This window comes from Calliphora vicina, chromosome 1, assembly GCF_958450345.1.
Source record: "Calliphora vicina chromosome 1, idCalVici1.1, whole genome shotgun sequence".
Classification (NCBI taxonomy): domain Eukaryota; kingdom Metazoa; phylum Arthropoda; class Insecta; order Diptera; family Calliphoridae; genus Calliphora; species Calliphora vicina.
In genome coordinates, this window is record NC_088780.1 from 131,712,223 (window position 1) to 131,731,052 (window position 18,830).

General features: G+C 29.2%; 1 protein-coding gene across 1 annotated transcript in view; it reads right to left on the reverse strand.

Annotated features, from left to right (window-relative positions):
- unc80 (unc80, NALCN channel complex subunit) overlaps positions 1-18,590 on the reverse strand; it is a 28,279-nt gene extending 9,689 nt beyond the window's left edge. The window contains exons 1-18 of the mRNA XM_065515839.1: positions 18,359-18,590; positions 17,621-17,647; positions 14,692-14,712; positions 14,285-14,611; positions 13,996-14,206; positions 13,841-13,932; positions 13,576-13,713; positions 13,185-13,495; positions 11,882-12,075; positions 11,632-11,804; positions 11,059-11,171; positions 6,422-6,554; positions 5,916-6,357; positions 4,902-5,099; positions 3,106-3,460; positions 2,933-3,038; positions 2,255-2,872; positions 1,962-2,186 (exon numbers count right to left, since the gene is read on the reverse strand). Of these exons, the coding sequence (XP_065371911.1) occupies positions 1,962-2,186; positions 2,255-2,872; positions 2,933-3,038; positions 3,106-3,460; positions 4,902-5,099; positions 5,916-6,357; positions 6,422-6,554; positions 11,059-11,171; positions 11,632-11,804; positions 11,882-12,075; positions 13,185-13,495; positions 13,576-13,713; positions 13,841-13,932; positions 13,996-14,206; positions 14,285-14,611; positions 14,692-14,712; positions 17,621-17,647; positions 18,359-18,541 (3,867 nt within the window). The 5' untranslated portion in view covers positions 18,542-18,590. The remainder of the gene's footprint in view (positions 1-1,961; positions 2,187-2,254; positions 2,873-2,932; positions 3,039-3,105; positions 3,461-4,901; positions 5,100-5,915; positions 6,358-6,421; positions 6,555-11,058; positions 11,172-11,631; positions 11,805-11,881; positions 12,076-13,184; positions 13,496-13,575; positions 13,714-13,840; positions 13,933-13,995; positions 14,207-14,284; positions 14,612-14,691; positions 14,713-17,620; positions 17,648-18,358) is intronic.
- Positions 18,591-18,830: the final 240 nt, after the last annotated feature.

The window sequence follows — 18,830 nt, forward strand, 5'->3', positions numbered from 1 at the left end:
GTAATGGTGAAGGGTATAAAGAGGGCTTCGGAAATTGTCTTAATTAAACTTATGTAAAATTGTATTAATATAATTTTAAAAACAAAAACATTTTCGATGATGGTAACTATTTTATTTTTTTCTGAAATATGTAAAACTTCTGTAATAACAGTAGACTACGATTCTACAAAAATAAAAAAATTATAAAATAAGTTTGCATAGATAACAAATTGGTTTAATGCAAAATAAAACTTTGCAATTAAAAATGTTGTACATATTAACTATTTAGAAAAAAATATAAATTTTATATATCGTCACCTAAAATGCAAAATAACGTAACATCACTTTTCATAAGTTTATAGGAGAAGAAAAAAACGATATAAAATGAAAACTACTTGAGATATTGAAACAAAATTTTCAAATTTGAATTACAATGACTCTAGAAATATATTTTATGAAAAAAAAAATAATTTTTTCCAAGCACACTTTAAGATATGTGGCTTACGTTTTTTTGAATTGTTATTTTCTGAAACAAAAAAACGTATCATCAATATAAAATTTGATAAAAAAATAAAAACTTAAATAATTTTTTTTTTATTTTAAATAAAAACAGTTTATATATACTTTTTTAATTTTATTATATTTTTTTTATTTTAATTACTAACGACTACTTTTTTAAACTAAAAAAGTTTCTTCATTAAATTTTCATTAATTGCAGTCTTAATGAAAATTATTAAAAAAATAATATTATAATATTAAAAAAAATAGGATACTACCTAAAATAAGGTAAAAACGATTTATTAATTAATTACTCAAAGCGTATACGTTATTTTGTTCAAGAAAATCATACACTTGATGATACTTTAGTTTCAATTTTGGTTATAACTTGGTTATTTTTGATAGTAAAAGTTTAAAATTTTGTACACATAGAGTAACTTCGGGTAATGTGGACTACCGTTTTGTTTCTTCTAAATTTTGGCCACAATATATATGGATATTAAAAAAGTTGTGAAGCAATATATTAGCTAATATATTCCCTAATTGTTTTTGCAGTTGAAAATTTTTTCCGTCAAAGGATAAAAAAATTATGTGAAAATATTGTAAGGAACCCAAAAACCAGCATTAAAAAAATTGGAGGGTAATATGGACCACTATATGAGGGTAATGTGGACTAGTATTTAATACATAAAATTCATGAACCAGCTAATCATGAATGATTAAAAAATTTAATTTCAATATATTTTTATTAATACAAACTAAAAAGTCGCGTTCTTGGCTTAGATAGATTGCTTACAAAGTACATAGTTATTGTCGGGTAATATGGACCAGTAGTACATAATCAAGTAATTTAAGTGGTCCACATTACACGAACTTGGGTTACAGTGGTAAAAAAATATTTTTACCTAATAATCTAAATGTGCTTAAATTCTTATCAAATATATGCAAAACTACGTGTCCACTTTAACTATATAAAACAACCAAACATTAAATTCTACAAAGTAACTGTACCAAATTTTGTTTCTTACTTGAGCAGAAAAAAATGTTGAGCACGCGCATTAATTTCAATACAAGAATAAATAGCCAACATATCAATTACTCATGAAAGCAAATGTGCAATTGTCGTTTCAAACAAATTGTAAAATGTACGACAAATCAGTTTTATCATACCTTCAATAGTTTCTGAAAAAAGACACTGGTCCACATTAGACGCACAGTCCACAATACCCGAAGTTACTCTACATATGTAATATGATGTAGTAATCGTAATCAATAATAAAATCAATTTCGAATTTTTTAATGATACATTGTTTTGCATTTTAGGTGACGATATGTGTATGCCCTATATTTTGTCAAAAAATTTTAATTTTTCCTATGCTTAAAATATTTAAAAAAAATCCTTATAAAAATTAAAAATTGCCCACATCTGGTATTTTTTACTTGATTGATTATTATTTCTCTGATCGTATTCGTGACTTTCCTACCTGATGAAACATTTTACCAGCAGCCCTTTGCAATATATGAGTACGTCTAGTACTAGTAGTGCTCATTTGTTGCTTGATTTGATTTGCACTTATGTTGGCGCCCGATGGACGATAACCGGATATATTCTGCTTCATCCAAGCAGGCCATTGACCTTTGTTGCATAAATGAACGAAATGGGCACACTCCAATAGAAATGTAGCACGCGTTACTAAAGGTGCTTGAGGCTGAAAATATACATATTTTTAAAGACGACTATTCTATGTATTTCAAAACGTTATAGATATGCACTTACCAAATCCAATACAGCTGCCACCAATTGGGGATCTGGAAATGTGCCTGGTGCACAGGTTTCCAACAAAAATGACAAACGTAACATTCCTAATCTAACTGGTTCCAAAGGTATAAGTTTTCGTTCCTTTAAGACAACCACCTCTGATTCCCTGGGTCCATCACACATATCGGATGAACTGCGACGACTGTAGTCAGCTGTTTCTTCTATGCCACCTTGTTTTTTCTTGCCTTTCACTATGCCACCGAAACGATTTAGTCTTCTTTCAACTCTACGTTTTGCTCTTTGTATGGATCGACCTATACCATCACTGGATCTACCTCTTTGTATTTTCAAGGAAGGATGCCTTACAAAAGTTGTGGACATTTCTGGATTTAATGAACCAATTTCCAGGTCAATAGATGAACCTTCTTTGGGAGCTCCTTTGAACCAACGCACTAAACCACTTAAACGTCCCAACGAATTACGTTCAGAACTTGAGGTTGAGTCTGATAACAGTTGCCGCTCACTATGTCTGGGCGTTAATGTTGGTCGTACACCGGTAGTACGTCGTCGGAAATTACTCAATGGCGATTGACTGGTCTTATAATGCTCGTCACATGGCTCAGTTTCTAGAAGACTCTGTTGGCAAGAATAAAATAAATAAGTTAAGGATTTGGTTAACTCAGTTGGCTGACTTACCACTGCACATGCAGATGAAGTGCTGCGTTTTTTCAAGAGTAAACGTCTTTGCGAACGATTATCATCGTTTTGTATACTTTGCGCTACATCGGCTTGAGGAATATGTCTAATATTTTGTGAAAAAATGCCTCTAAGTACATAATATGAAAGTTAATTGTAAACTATTATCTAACCTTATTACACGAGTTGTTTGTGCTGCTGGACCTTTTTTATGTGGTCGCGGTGTTACTGCCAGAATACCACTTAAAGCCACCAACCGAAATGGTCCACCATGTGCTCCTTTCACATATGTAACTAACTGACGTATGTCTCCATATAAGGCCACATTTTCCACTGTCTTCAGATCCTTAGAGGCATTCACGAAACGTGTTACCAATGGCTTGAATACGGCTGCTATTACTTGAGCTTCCGGACCACCGCTTAGACCTCCACTGAAATTTGTCGAGTAGCCACCTTGTCCGCCTGATGATGATACACCATTGCCAATATCCGAGTTAAGATTTTTAAAGGCACTCGTGCGCTTATGATCTAGTTTTATTGTTTTGTTTGATATTTTTGGGGATTTTTTTTTGGATTTTTGTTTCAAAAATTTATCAAAACAGACAACAGACAGAGACATAGAGTGTGTAGGTGGTTTCAGAACAAACAGATGCGTAAACGGACAGTGTTTTTTATATATATAAAAAAGAGTAGGGTCGAAACAAATCAAAAACAAAAGAGGTTTAGAAAAATTATAAAGGAAATATTGCAATTTAACAAAATTACATGCTATTTTTATCAGTGTAATATATAAAACTGACAACTGAAAATATTGGAAGCATGGAAGCATGCACGCAAAAATTATATATTGAAACAAGAATTACCGCCATATTCATAAAGGCTTTTATAGACGGCAATACTGAGTATTAATACTTTTCATATTTAAAAAATTATTATTAAAATCATCCAGTTTTTCCAGAAATCATTTTGAAAAATACATTTCATGTTTACACGGCAGTATTTAAAATATTTTTGTATAGATTGTTGATGTTTTTCCGCAAATTTTATTTATTTTTTATATTTTCTTCACGTTAAGTGTTTGTCTTATTTGTATTTATAAATACCGTTCGTAAATCAAACAAATCATTTGTATTATTTAAAAATCGAATACAATTTTTCTTTAGACTATAGAATTATATTATGATACAAAGAATAATAACAAGAAGTGAAACGCTGTCAAAAAAAAACCTAAGTCGGTTGTTATAAAATACCGACTTAGGTTTTGGAATTTTTTATTAAAATGTTTTAAATGTCAAAAAAATTAAAAAAATATATTTTTCGTTTGAGCAAACTATACAAGTTTCGGTTACATTAATGGTTTAATTGTGTGGTAAAAAATAAAAGAATATTACGTGTTTGTGAAAGAGTGTGATAGAATTGCAATTTTCAATAAAAAGTTTTGAAGATATTTCTCTCTCTCAAGTGTGTTGAATTCACATACTACTCGTATGTTGTAGAAAAAGAGAGAGCCTTCCCTTCTTGTTATTCTTTGTTAAGTTACATAAGTTTTTGACAAATATTAATACTCAGTATTGCCGTCTATAAAAGCCTTAAACAGTGTTTAAATTTATTAAATGTTTTGTTTTATATAAATTTAAAAAATTGTTTATGAATATGGGGAGTAATATTTTTGTTTATTTTTTATTATTATGGTATAATTTTCTCTAAAAAGCTTAAATTTTTTTAAACAAAAATTTGGATTACATGCAAAAATTTTTTAATTATCAAATATTTCATAAGAAAGGGCATTATTATATAATGGATTTAGAAATACCAATTAAGAATTTATTCGATATTGTTGTGCACCTACATTAAAAGGCCATGTTTTATGCTAAACTAATCTAAACAATTCTATCCATTATTATTTCCCTACTTTTTATTAAAATTGGTAGAACAAGAAAAAATACTAAAGTAGATTTAAAATACTTACTTAGAGGTGAAAGTAAAGAACTTGGATCCACGCAAAATGCACAAAAAGCATGGAAAAAATCCACCAGCTCCTGTAACGCTGCAGTTTTTACCATTTCCTGTAAATAGCGTTTTGTACGATGACTGGCATGACTCAAAAGACGTGAGAGTATTTTTTGGCATTGATTTCTTAAAAAATCAGCTGGTGCTCCACGTACGCCTGAAATTTTAATGTTTTCGATTTAAACATTTTAAGGTTATTAAACTGTTTTAATATTTAATAAATCCAATGAATTTTAAGAAAATTTTCATATAAATTTTACCACCTTTTTATGGCCAAAATTCATAATTATTTTGCTAAATGCATGTTTTTTTTATTAATGGCCGCAATATCAACATATACACCGGGTCGATTTGTGTGGAGGATCAAAAGGTAAAAAATAAATAGCAGAAACGCAATCTACGGAAAATTCTAAGAAAGTTTCCTTAAGAAACCATAGGTCTAAAATCAAATCATATCTTGCGCATTTCGACTTTTATCCAAGATAGGATTTGATTTTAGACCTATGGTTTCTTGGGGAAAATTTCTTAGAATTTTCCATAGAATGCGTTTCTGCTATACGACTTTTCGTGAAAAAAATCGACCCACCCTAATACATACATATATAGCTATCAGTGCTTAGTTAATTATGGAGTAAAAATATATTGTATTTTCTACCCGTAGATATTGATTTGAAATTAATGTCAAGTTATCTTTTAGGTAAATTTATCTGCTGGGTATTTTATACCGTAGATATATATATATTTTGAAGTTACGGGCATTAATATAAAAAATACTAACAAATTAAACAAATCTTTTAACATTTTTTACTATATGGCGAGAGAAACATAGCGTATCTGACAAAGTGGCCACTTTAATTATTACCACAACAATATGTGAAACATCCTTAGTGGAATGGCTTTTAAATATTTTAGTCAGTCTTTAGTTACATTGTTTTGTTAAATAAATTAAAAAACTTTATGCTTAAAAACCTACCATCATTACAGCCATTTGGACATCCTAGTACTTGCAAAGCTCTTTTAATAATGCCCATAGAAATTTCATGAGCATGTTCACCCAATTTTAAAACACCCATTTCCAGCAAGAGCTCACAAATATTTAAGCCAGCTTCTAAAACTCTCAGAGAAACCACTGTCAAGTCTCTTTTAAATACATTCAATACCGCTAGCAATACAATTTCATAATCTATGCCACCATCCCTTGTAATATAAAAGGATGAACCGGGAGCTTCTGATTCATCGACTCCTGTATAATCGATGTGAGAGTCAGTATGGGATCGCAGCATTTGACCGCGTATGCGTGAACCAATACTACAAGTACCGGCTACGCCGGCCATACTGCCATTGATTCCGTTACCTCCTAAACCACCAATACTGCCACCATTGCTTAATGCATCCAATTGGGAATCAATAGAACCCTTAGAAAAAATTAAAAGCTTAAATATTCTATTGTATATAAAAAGTCTTGCCTTGTACGCTTACCTGTCTCTTCAAATAATCCGGAGAGGGGGTTGGTGTATGTTCCGTAACTGTTATTATAGGATTTCTGGGATAAAATGCTGTTCGTTGACCGGACGACTGTGAAGACCTCATAACCTTGGGCGGTTCTACATATCTATAAAATCTTTAATATATCAATATTCCGTAAGGGGAATATAGATAGAAAATTAGTTAAAAATGACATGATGGTGCACAATGATATATTTTTTTAATTTTGCTGTAATTTAAAGCTTTAGTTAAGAAGTTACAGAAAAGCGAGTGATTATTGTTTTTATTATTATATTTTTTTTTATAAATTTGAAATGATAGAGGGATGTTAAGCATAATAAAGGAAGGGAGTGCAAATATGAAAGCGAAAATTTTAATAAATATTATAAGAATGTATTATGTAGATATATAGTTGTAGTACTTATGTATATGTATTTAAATATATATTTTTTGCATTGCATTAACTACTTGTTTCAAATGATGAACAGTAAAATCTGATTTTCGAATTCATTAACCAATTTATTGGTTAGTTTTTCCAACAAACAGTTTTTACTGTTCGTCTTTTATTTATATTGTATAAGTATACAATTAAGTGTTCAGTTAGTTAGATAGTTAGCTGTAGTGTTTAGATTTATTTATTATAGACAATTGCTGTGTTAATTTGAATAAATTTTCAACATTTAGAAATTTGAAGAACACAACTCACCCGCTATCAAGTAGACAGCTGGTATTTTTTTAGGCATTATAGTAAGAGAGAATTTTAAAAGATAATAGCGTAGTTTTAGAAATACAAATCTAAGTTTAGTTTGCATAGTTACTGTTAGTATATTGTGTAGTGTTGTGTTTGAGAAAGTGTCTGATAGTATTGTTCAATAAATAGTTCAAAATAAGGCTTTTTTTATTTGCAAATCTGCAGCAACATAACATGAAAAGTGGTAAAATAAAGCTCATCTGAATCTTGAATAGTTACATTAAACATTATATGAATGATTTGTTCTAGGCTAGAATATTTAATATCGTAATAGTAAACCGGTCAATTGATTTTTATGGAATATATTTAATATTTTGGAATTAACGGTTTTTTAATTTTTGGTTAAAAATTATAAAATTTTTATTTAATTTATTTTTTTTTTCAAATTTGTTTAATAATATATCTGTAAATATATAAATTATCGATATGTTCCCCATGTTCGGTCCACGGATACTTTAATGAAACATTAAAATTAAAGATTTTTTTTTCCAAAAAGTGTGTAACTTAAAGCATATTAGGAGACATTTGGAAGGTCATCTTAAAACATGTTTTCAGGTGCCTTTCTTAAGTAGTTCTCCAATTTGAAGATTTTTAATAATATTGAAAAGTATTGTTGTATCTATAATCGAAAGAACTCTTTTCCGATTATAATTAAATTTTACATGTCCAATTTCAGACAGTTTTACCTTTTCTCTTTTGTAAACTCAATTCCTATTATCATATTATAACTACGAGATTTGACTGCTTCCTAATTAATAAATTACGAAATAAAATTGTAATCAATTTGACAGTATCATTAATTTATGGAAAAAAACTGAAATTTTGGTGAGACATTCGTTTGTATTTGTAATATACATACATATGTATGAAAAACAAATTTTTGAGCAGCATTTCTAAATAATATTTAATATAGGGCCATTATTACAACTAGCCTTTATGTTCGTAATAGTAAAAATTAACTTTAAGGGTACCTTTTTCTATTGCTTAAAGTTACCTTTTACTATTACGAACATTAAAAGTAATAAACTGTCATTCATGTTTATAAATCTTGTCATCTAAGAGTACACATAAGTTTTTGATGGGATGGCATTCTGCAAAATATACAATTCATACCTTGTTTATTAACCCATTAGGCTGCATACATTTTATTTCTCGTCCATCTTCCAAACGGTTTTTTTTACTAAAACCTCTTAAATAATTTGGAGAATATTTCAGAATACATTTTGATTAAAAAGGCAATAGTATCAGAAACATGACCATTCCACTACATCTTCACAACCGTAAATATTTATTATTATGACTAATTCATAATATCTGACCTAATACAAAGTTCAGACGTTAAAAGATCATGTTTAAGACATTAGTTTTTCAATAGTATTGAAGGAATCGACCTTAAGATCATTGTAAATACCGGAAGCATGGAGATGAATTCGATCTTCTTAACGTTATGTTATGACGTTTTCTTTTCTGACACAAAATGTTGCCAACTTATTTTGTACCATTTATTAAAGGTTACCCATACCGACACAATTTATGTTCCCATGAAATACCCATTTCCCTCGAAGGGAAAATTGCTATCGTGATATTCTCATGCACTTTTCATTCACAATAGTTGATTTTGTTCGCTACAGCTGTTTATTGTTTACAAAAGACATATAAGGCCAACTTCCGAAAATCACTCAAAAATATAAATTATTGAAATTTTAAAAGAAAAATGTTTTTGCTCTTTTACAACCATACTTTCTTACTTGTTAAATTTATTACAGGTTAATAAAACAAATTTTGTATGGAAATTCTGTTTTATAAACCTTTTATAAAAATAAAAATTGATTATGAATAAGGGGGTAAAACTATACGTTTTGCTTCCATTGTAACACTTTTAATAAAAAAAAATACAAAAACTATTTCATTAACACAATCAAAGTGGTGCCTTTCTAATTCTTTGATAAAATTTAGGGTGAAACATGTAGGATATTTTCGGGCTTTTAGGGCAACATTATTTGAAAAGAACACGTTATACGCTTTCCAAAACCTCTCTTCATCACCATAATTTATATAATTTTTAAGTGTTTTCATACAACAACATCAGAATGCATTCCCACCCGCAATTTCTCGGTTCAAACTCTTCTTAATTTTTAGCATACTGATCGATTTTTTTTTCTCAATTTTCTTCAAATCATTTAGTATCATATTTCTAAAAATTATATTTCTTAATCGATGATATTTTTTTGTTGACTATTTGTTTTTCTATTTCAACAACTAGGATCCAAAAATTATATTATAAAATAAGTGATTTACGTATTTTCTTTACTGCTTACAAACGAATGTCTATATACAGGTAGGCCTCCATTTACGCGGTTTGTTGGGCCCAAAAAAATAGCGTGTAAATCAAATTCTCGTAAAATGAGGTTCTAATTTAGAACGAAATGCTTCTGTGGGGCCAATGATTTTTTATTTCGCGAAAAACAATACATCAGTCACATAACAAAAAAGAAATTGGGACCTAAAAATCGCGTTAAATAAAAAGCGGACGTAACTACACACAAATTCAAAATCGAGTTTTTGATTGATTGAACAATTGTCAAGAATACTCTATTATTATGGATTTTATAACGTACCCTGTAAAAACAATAAAAATGTGGTTACGTCCGTTTGTATTTAAGGCGACGATATATACTTTAAGTAAACATATTTTATTTGTACTTTTAAAAACTTACTTAAAACAAAAGTAACGTAAAACAACTGAACTAAAAAAATTATTTCTTATCGAAAATTATGGAGAAAATATCAATTAAAAAACATCCCAGCAAAAACTTTACTTACTTAGTATAAGCCAGCAAGTAACATTGGAGCCAAGGCATAACTACTTATTATTTGACTGAAACACTACTTATCTTTGTTCGAGATTTTTAAAAAATTCATGGGTCAAGCTTACAAATGTACTTACAATCAGTTGAGAAATAAGTAGTAAATTCACAACAAGAATATGTAGCTAAAAAAAACACAAAAAATATTGCCTTGTGTGGGAATCGAACAGTCACATTATTTGCTTATATTTGATAGTCAAGCTGATAACTCACTGCTCCATGTACGAGTTATTTTATTGTAAGTTAACAATAGTTTTAACATCAACATATAAATGAATATGATATGAACAAAAAAATTAATGGCTTTGACAGGTGGCGAACCACTAACCTCCCGTTTTCCAGTCAAACACACTGGATAGCTGTGCTAAATGCAAAAGTTCATTACCAGCCTGTATAAAAATAAGTACTTATTCTAGTAAATAAAATAATGTGCTGGGTAACCACCACTCCTTACAAAAGAATGCATGAAATAACTAGTTGTCATTACAAAAATTCACAAAATTTTTGCTGGGAATATATTCTAATACATAAAAAAGATCAAAACATAACAAAAAATTCATAAAAATTAACGTTTCAAAAAGTTTTCAAAAAAGAATCCGCGTTATATAAAAATCGTGTAAAAAAAGTCGCGTATTTGAAAAAATGGTTGCTAATTTGAGTTCGCGTTATATCGAATTCGCGTAAATAAAGTACTGTGTAAATGGAGGATTGCCTGTATGTATATTTTCTATAAAAGTATAATCAAATCATAGTAATGAACAAATTGGAACAATTTTATAAACATATTTTATGTGCGTACAAACGAGAGTCTATCCATATTATGTTCCTAACACATTTGAAGAACAAATCCAACTTTTATTCATTCAAAAATTTAAATAATAATTGAAAAAAAAAATCATAAAAATATTGTACTTTTTAGCTAATGTATAGTTTTCTGAACTAAAGTTTAGATTGTTTTGTGTATATAATAGAAAACGAATTGAAGGAATTTATAGTAATTCCAATATGCATACCTTAAACTAGGCATAGATTTGCCCTTTATTAAATTACTGGCTGGTTCTCGTGTTATCATAGAAGCTGAACGTGATAACTTCTTCTCACCAGTATCCAAACTACGATGCAATTCCTAGTGACAGTAAAGTAAATATTAGTCTCTATTAATCTATATTAAAAGAGGTATTCAATTTAAGTTGCAAAAAGCTTTGCCAACATTTTAGGTTAATATTTGTGTATATAAAGTGGCGTAATAAGCATTTGCATCTCAACACAAATACTTCTAATAATTAAAACATTCAACATTTAATATTGATACATATTGATATAAGTTGTATTAAACACTGAACAAGAAACATATGCAACTTTTACAAGTAAAATGATATGATTGATTTCTTAAAATACTGATATTGAGATTATATGTTCGTTTAAGTACGATATATAGTTGATAGTGATTAGTGAAGGAATTTTTAAACAATTTATATAATTCAATATAGGTGTGAAAGAACAATTATCACAATCATTAATAAAAAAAACACAAGTGTAAAGCTAAAACACTTAGAGGTTTTTTTGTTTTAGAAAAACAATCTTACTGCATGTTGCAGTGGTCTCTTGCCGTTAGCTGAAACTGTATCTAGCCCTACTTTTTCCAAATTTTTCTCCGATTTCGAAAACATTTTCGTCTCAACAAATGCCCTCAGGTCGGACATTTTAACACGTTTCTTCTTTTCGCTGCCACGTCTTTCGGCCGTAGGACTGGATTCTTCTAAAACAGAATTGATATTAATATTTTTAAAGCACCAATTAGTATAAATATACATATATAAAACCTTTAAAACTTACCTACTAAACAGGTTGTTATGGATGGTTCTGGTATTTCGATGTAGTCTTTGTTTATAGAACTACTGGGACTGTCTCGATTGTTGCTGTTGGGTCCTTGATACAAAGATATTTCTATTTGTGGTATAGGCAATGAATTTGAGCGCTTTCGTGGCTGATTTATTGTAATTGATGATTCTTCACCAATTTCACTTAATCTGAAAGTAATTAAGTGTATATTTAAAATTTTTTCATTCTAAAATAATTTTTAATCAGAATTAATATTAAGAATCACTTTAACAAGTAATTCTTACTTGGAACCTTCTGAATCTTATAAATTATTCTTGTGGGAAATATTTTGCTATTCTAATTTTATTTCTTTAGGATATTTATTCTTCTATTAACCTCTTATGACCTGAACATGAAGCGATTGATATAGTCGACTTTTTATTCTAACTTCTGGAGTACAAATAAATTACTCCTCTGTCTTATTTTAGCAATCCAGAATATATATACTTTATGGGGTCGCAAATTATAAATGTAGGAATAGCAAACTTATACCCAAGTCTGTTATTCCGTTTGTTATTTCCGCATTTATAATTTGCAACTCCATAAAGTATATATATTCTAGATTGCTATAGATTGCGAATTCTATATCATCCTGCTTTTGTCGGATTTACTTGTTTTATTAAACTTTTCATTTGATGTAATAAAAAAAGGTAGTCAAAATAATAATGTGGAAAATTACTTCTTTAAAAGTTCGCTTAATTTTAATCAATTTAAAAAATACAAATCGTTTAAATGTAGAATGTAGTTTTTTACGGAATTAAATTTTTTTTACCGAATAATTCAATCTATCAAATTGGAAAGAAAGAAACATGTTTCCAAATGTGATGACAGTGTCTTCTATTGATGTTTTTAAAAGCCCAATAGCCTCTAGTAAGTAACACGGGTATCGGAAGCGTCATAAAGATAACGATACTTTCTACGCCTTAAGAAGGTTATGTGCACCGACGGTCTCAAGTAGTTAGTCCTCAATCATGTGTTACCCACATAAACCTAAGTCTTTTGTCAAAAACCTAACTCTTGCAACAACAAAATAAATTTTAGTCAATGTATTTTGGTTTTGTATCAGACATATTTTTTGTTTTATAAAACGAAGTGACTAGTCTCTATGTCCTCAATTTTTACACAAGACAGTTAGTTGTGAATTTTTGCTAATCGTATAATTTAGTTCTTTTCCGAAACTTTATACAAATAATAAACACCATCAGTTTAGATACTTCAATATTAATAAAAAAAAACTAGACTTTTAAAAGTAGCATACCTATTATACAAATACTGTAGACTCCAAAAAATACCCTCCTCCTGCCAATGTGATATAAAAAGACAACGCATAACGGCCACATCTAGAAATGTTGCTGCTGATACGTCGGCCTTAACACTTTCCGATCTATTTGAATCGGTTTCTCTTTCCATTGAAGCGCTACGTTTTTCTTTCATCGAAGCGCCTCTCATCAATTCTTGCTGTTCGAATTCAAATTTCGTTGAAGGCTTATCCTTGTCTCGAGAGTGAATCGATTGATGACTGCCACGACGACTCTGAGGTTGTTGTTGGGTCAATAGACTGGCATCGGCCTAGTAGAGCAAATGTTAAAGAAATGTTGAGTGTTAACTTAAGTATGCAAAATTAAAAAAAAATTGTGGCAAACAATTACAGTAAAAAATGAATTGTCCATTAAATGGGAAGCAGAAGGTAAACGAAAAATAACAACACGTTCATCTTCAACACTGGAAGCTTCTTCGGGTATAGTTTCGGGAAAGGCAAATTCCTTGGGCGATGAAACCCAAGAGCTCTAAAACATTTATCAAGGTTTAAAAAAAAAATCATAAATAACAACACTCATTAAAAAAACACTAAATACGATTATGAATATACATAAATATAAAAAGTAATTGGCTTAAAACAAAGTCACAACTTACCTCTTCGTCTTGGCGGGTGGTGTGATCAGAAATGCCACTTTGAGGAGAATCCGCTTTGGGCGACATGGCATCAAGGCTAAGTGATTGTTTGCCTGTTAGAGTTATGTTAAATTATTTAGAGCAATTAAAATATATAAACTATATTTACAACTTACGCCCTGAAAACACATCTGTTGATCCTTTTGGAGTGGGAGCGCATAATAAGTTTCTGGCTTTGGGTTTGACGGGGGCTGTAAAACAGGGTGCTCCTGGTGCTCTATTATCCCACATTCCTTGCCACAATTTTATACCATTTTCTAAACGGAAATTTTGAAAATCCGATTCTTTCAAATGGTGTATTATTGGGGCAAACAAGTAAACAAATAACTTAAACATACAAAAAAACAAATATTTATATTTTTTATCATCATTCAATAATTGAAATATTATTTAAATATAACTCACAGTTATTGTGGGCACCGAAAATAAATACTGGTCCATTGATTTTCCCTTTGATTCAGCATCAATCATTAGTTCATCCCTACCATCATCATCGGCACATTCCTCGGCCGCATACAATATAATCCACTGCATTGTATACAATAGTTTTGTTTCAACCTGACCTATGGCTTGCATATCCTTAACACGACTATGCAATAAAGCCGCCACACAGTGCATTACATGTGGCAGGGCAGCTTGTAACAAACGCCATCTTGGAATGGCGCCCAAGGCTTTAGTCAATGGTGGGGATAAACCAAATTGTATATTTTGGACCAGAACTTTTTCAAACGACTAAAATTCATAATACAAACAATATAATTTATGGTAAAATTATTCATGATATTTCCATTAATATTAATTAGTTTAGTTACCTTGCAGGCTTCCTTAGATTCCTTTATTGTGCATAATGACGTATTTGAAATTTTGATTAGTTAGTTATTTATTTTGATATATGATATATAATATAATTATGTAAGTAGGTAATGGTTAAGGTTTATTAATATAGGATATTCTAAATACAAAACACAAATTTGAAATATTAAAAATCTATTTAAACATCAAACATAAAATAAGCAAATTATTTTACATTATTTAACATCTACTAAAAATAGTAATTACTTAATTATTTACAATAAATTATAATTAAACAATATGCAATTAGTAACATTTTAGTTTTGAGAGTGTTAATTAGGTACGATACAGGTTTACAAAAAAAAAGAAAGAAAATATGTCAAATAGGCACAATACAGATTTAATACATTTTACCAAACATTTATTTTCTATATTTTTCCAATATCCACTGATTACTTAATGTATTTTGTATTTGTGAAGATTGTAGCAAAGTATGTAATGTATCCTAAATGGTTTAGTAGCAATTAATATGCTGTGGGAATGTTATTATTTATTTTGTTTACTTAAGAACTTTAGCCACAAATATAGTTGACTATCGCTTTTAGTCTCTCAAATATCCTCAATAAAATAAGAAATGACAACATTCGTTTAGAAATTTGAATGCGGAATATAATAATATGTATACAAATTGTCATAAATGACTTTATGTCCGCTACTGGAGATAGTGGAGGCCAAAGGCCATAATTATTAATCCTACGAGTTTAAGATTTGTTACATTTTAATAATAACATTTTCTAAATTTTGCCGGTGAGGTTATATAATAAATTTATACGATGCTCCAATACGTCAATGGTGTTAGATAATACTGACCTTGATAATCGCATTCGTGTTCTGTACGCTGAAGCTCCTAAATGGACTCAAAAGCATTGGCCCATATATAAGAGTTAGTTATATTACATTTTGGTTTAAGATTAATGCTGATTTCTTTTCTATAAAAAATGTTGCCCTTTTTCGGAACCGTTTTTTCAAAATTGTTTTTTGCTACTATATGTAATAGCTATTGCTATTACATTCGTAAACATTTTTCGAAATAAATCAATATTTAAATTATTTTTTCGATCAACTTGGAAACATTCTTTATTCCTATGAATCATTCGTTTGGGCTTTCGGCACTAAGCGAACCTCTCAAGTTCAATAATTCCAATTGCACCTATCAGGTTTAGGTTGGATCCACGGGAATTAGCTATCGAAAGCACAGTTAGGGTTGTATGTATATATAAATGGGGGATTTCATGACAAGTGAACAAATTTTTAAAACTGATGTCTTCCGACACAGTTTTTCAACAAGATCGGTCAAAAACTCTCTGAGTTAGAGGGGATCAAAATTTGAATTTTTGGCCAAACAGGTGTTTTTTCTCATCCATGTAACTTATTATTTACCAAAATTTGTTCCAAATAGTTTAGCTATTTCCAATCTTTCGAAAAATAACAAATTTATAAAAAAAATTAAAATTTTAGATTTTTTTTACTTTTTTTCTGAAAAGAAAGCTTAGGTCTTTTCCTTGAAGAGCTTTTTGGTCGCTTAGTGGGATACGAGTGGGATATCTAACAAAACAAATATTTTGTAACTCAAGACATAATTTTTTTTTACTTTTTTTTTTTGCATAATCCAAAAGTTTGTTGACTTATTCTTTCAAAATAGAGCTTAGGTCTTTCCTTTTAACCCCTTGTGGACCAAGACCTTAAATCGTTGAAAAAGTTTTATTTTTTTTATGAAATATTGAAAATAAGGACTTCAGAAAGTTATTTACAAAATTTTAACTTTGTGGAGTACCTGCAAGGAAACGAACCGCTGGGTCCGCATCAGCCAAAAGATAAAAAAAAACTCATAGAAACAGTATTTTTTATCATTACAACATAAATCAACACCACAATGAGAACATGAAATAATTCACCGTTATTCTGGAAAGCGAGTTTGCCAATAGGCAAATTATTCCAAAGATGATAGTGTACTTCAAAGTACTTGTGGGCAAAACGGGTCAAAATATGTTTTGTTTCCATTTTGTAAGCTTATTATTGTTGTGGTACTTATAAGTACCGTCGGTCGACAAAGGTTTAATAGCCTTTTTGTCGCTGAGTGGGATGCGAGTGGGATATCTATCAAAATATACGTTTTAACTCAAAAATTGTATGTAAAATTTCATTCCGATCGGAAGACATCGGTTTTAAAAATTTATTCACTTGACATTTGTTCATTTGACTTTGCTAATAAAAATTGGTGGGACAAACTTTGTGAAATTTTTCAATACTTCTGATAGGGAAAAACTCTCTCTCTATTCAGGCAATAAACCGTGTTTGTAATTGTATATAGTCCTGTGGGTGTGCCCGAAAACCGTATTTAGAAAAAAACTCTTAATAACTCATATAACAATATTGCTCCTTCATATCTTTGTGCTAAACAAATGTGAAAAGGGAAAAAACTCAACTTTAGGAAACCATAACTAATAATGATATACCTCTGCAATTTTGTTGTTAGAATTGTCATTGACACAAAAATTGCTATTTTGTTAAAATCATAAACACTTTAGAAATAATGATCAATTTAGATCGGTTTCATAGATTTTAAAAGAAACGTGTTTTTTCGCGATAAAGATAGTTAGAAAATTAATTAAAATGTTTATAGGTTATATTAAACTTGGCATTCTAAACTTTTTCTATATATTTTATCTAAAGCTTTTGCATAGATTTTACTTTTGCATAATAAATGAAGAGTTAATAATAAAAACGCAATAAATGAGGAGAGTAAATATTAATAAAATTATTTCACTACAACTTAAAAAAAATTAAGTTATTTATGGGTTAGGGGGTTGGGGGGTGTGGGTATAGTGTCATTCAAGGAACTCATTCATTTTGGTAACAAAAATTTCTACCGCATAAATGGCAACTTACATGGTGTCCCGGTGCATGTTGACAAAACTACATTAATGTTAAGACAGACACAAGAAATGTTAATTTAATTCATTTTTTTGTTTGTTTTATTAATTATATAATTTTTAAGAGGTGTGAATGTAATATATTCAATATTATATGTTAAATTGGATTTTTGAATAAATGGTTAATTTTGTTTTTTCGTAAAAGCGCATTTATTTAGTTTTGTTTAAAGAAATAAATAAATAAATCAAAAAGTACAAAGAAGAATACAAATATAAATGCAGACAAAAGAAAAAGAGACATAGAATATATAGTATTTGTATCAAGAATATTTAAAATAAACAAAATTATAATATTTAATTCAATTTGAAATTTTAATTTTATAAACTCTACAAATAAAAGTCCAATTTATGTATGGTTTTTCTTCTTTCAAATTGAATTGAAACAGTTTTGTTTTTAATAAATTATACACACTATTTTGAACACAAACATTATCTTTAGTTATTTATTTTTTATTAATTATTTACTTTGATTAACATTAATAGCTTTATTTACAGCACACTTTTATTTAATATTTATTTATGTATTTACACCTTCTTTTAGCACTTTTAAATACCTTTAGCATACTTTTTTTTATTTAACATTTTTGTATCGTTTAGCATTCATATTTGCAGCATTTTACAGTTTTTAGTTTTTTTTTTTTCGTTAAAAATTTATATAAATTATGAAATGAATTGATATACATTTTGAACTTACCATACAACTGGCTTCATGTAGTTTACCCAATTTGGGTCTTATGAAGGGCGCTATTTGTCGCCACAGAAATGTCTGCACCGATACAGGTAATCCCAAATCCTGCATGCCATCATCTTGATCTATATCAAATTCTTCGTTATTATTTGAATGATTATTGTTATTCGTTGTTGTGGTAGTAACCATTTTATTTTATTTATTTTTTATTCCGTTTTGTTTGTTAGTATTTTTAGCTTTTGCTTAATTAATTTTTGATTTAGGATGTTTACATGATTTTTGGAAATAACCTAGAAAACATTGGAATATGTTCAAAATTCTAAGTAAATATATACATTAGAGTGTCCCTTAGAATTAAATTTTTTGAAATTTTGAAACGGTACCCCCTGAAAACTTTCGTCATGACCTAAAATACCACCAAACAAATTTTTAGCTTGTTCTAAGAAGGGCAACCCGTGCCGACTTTCCATTTAGTTTT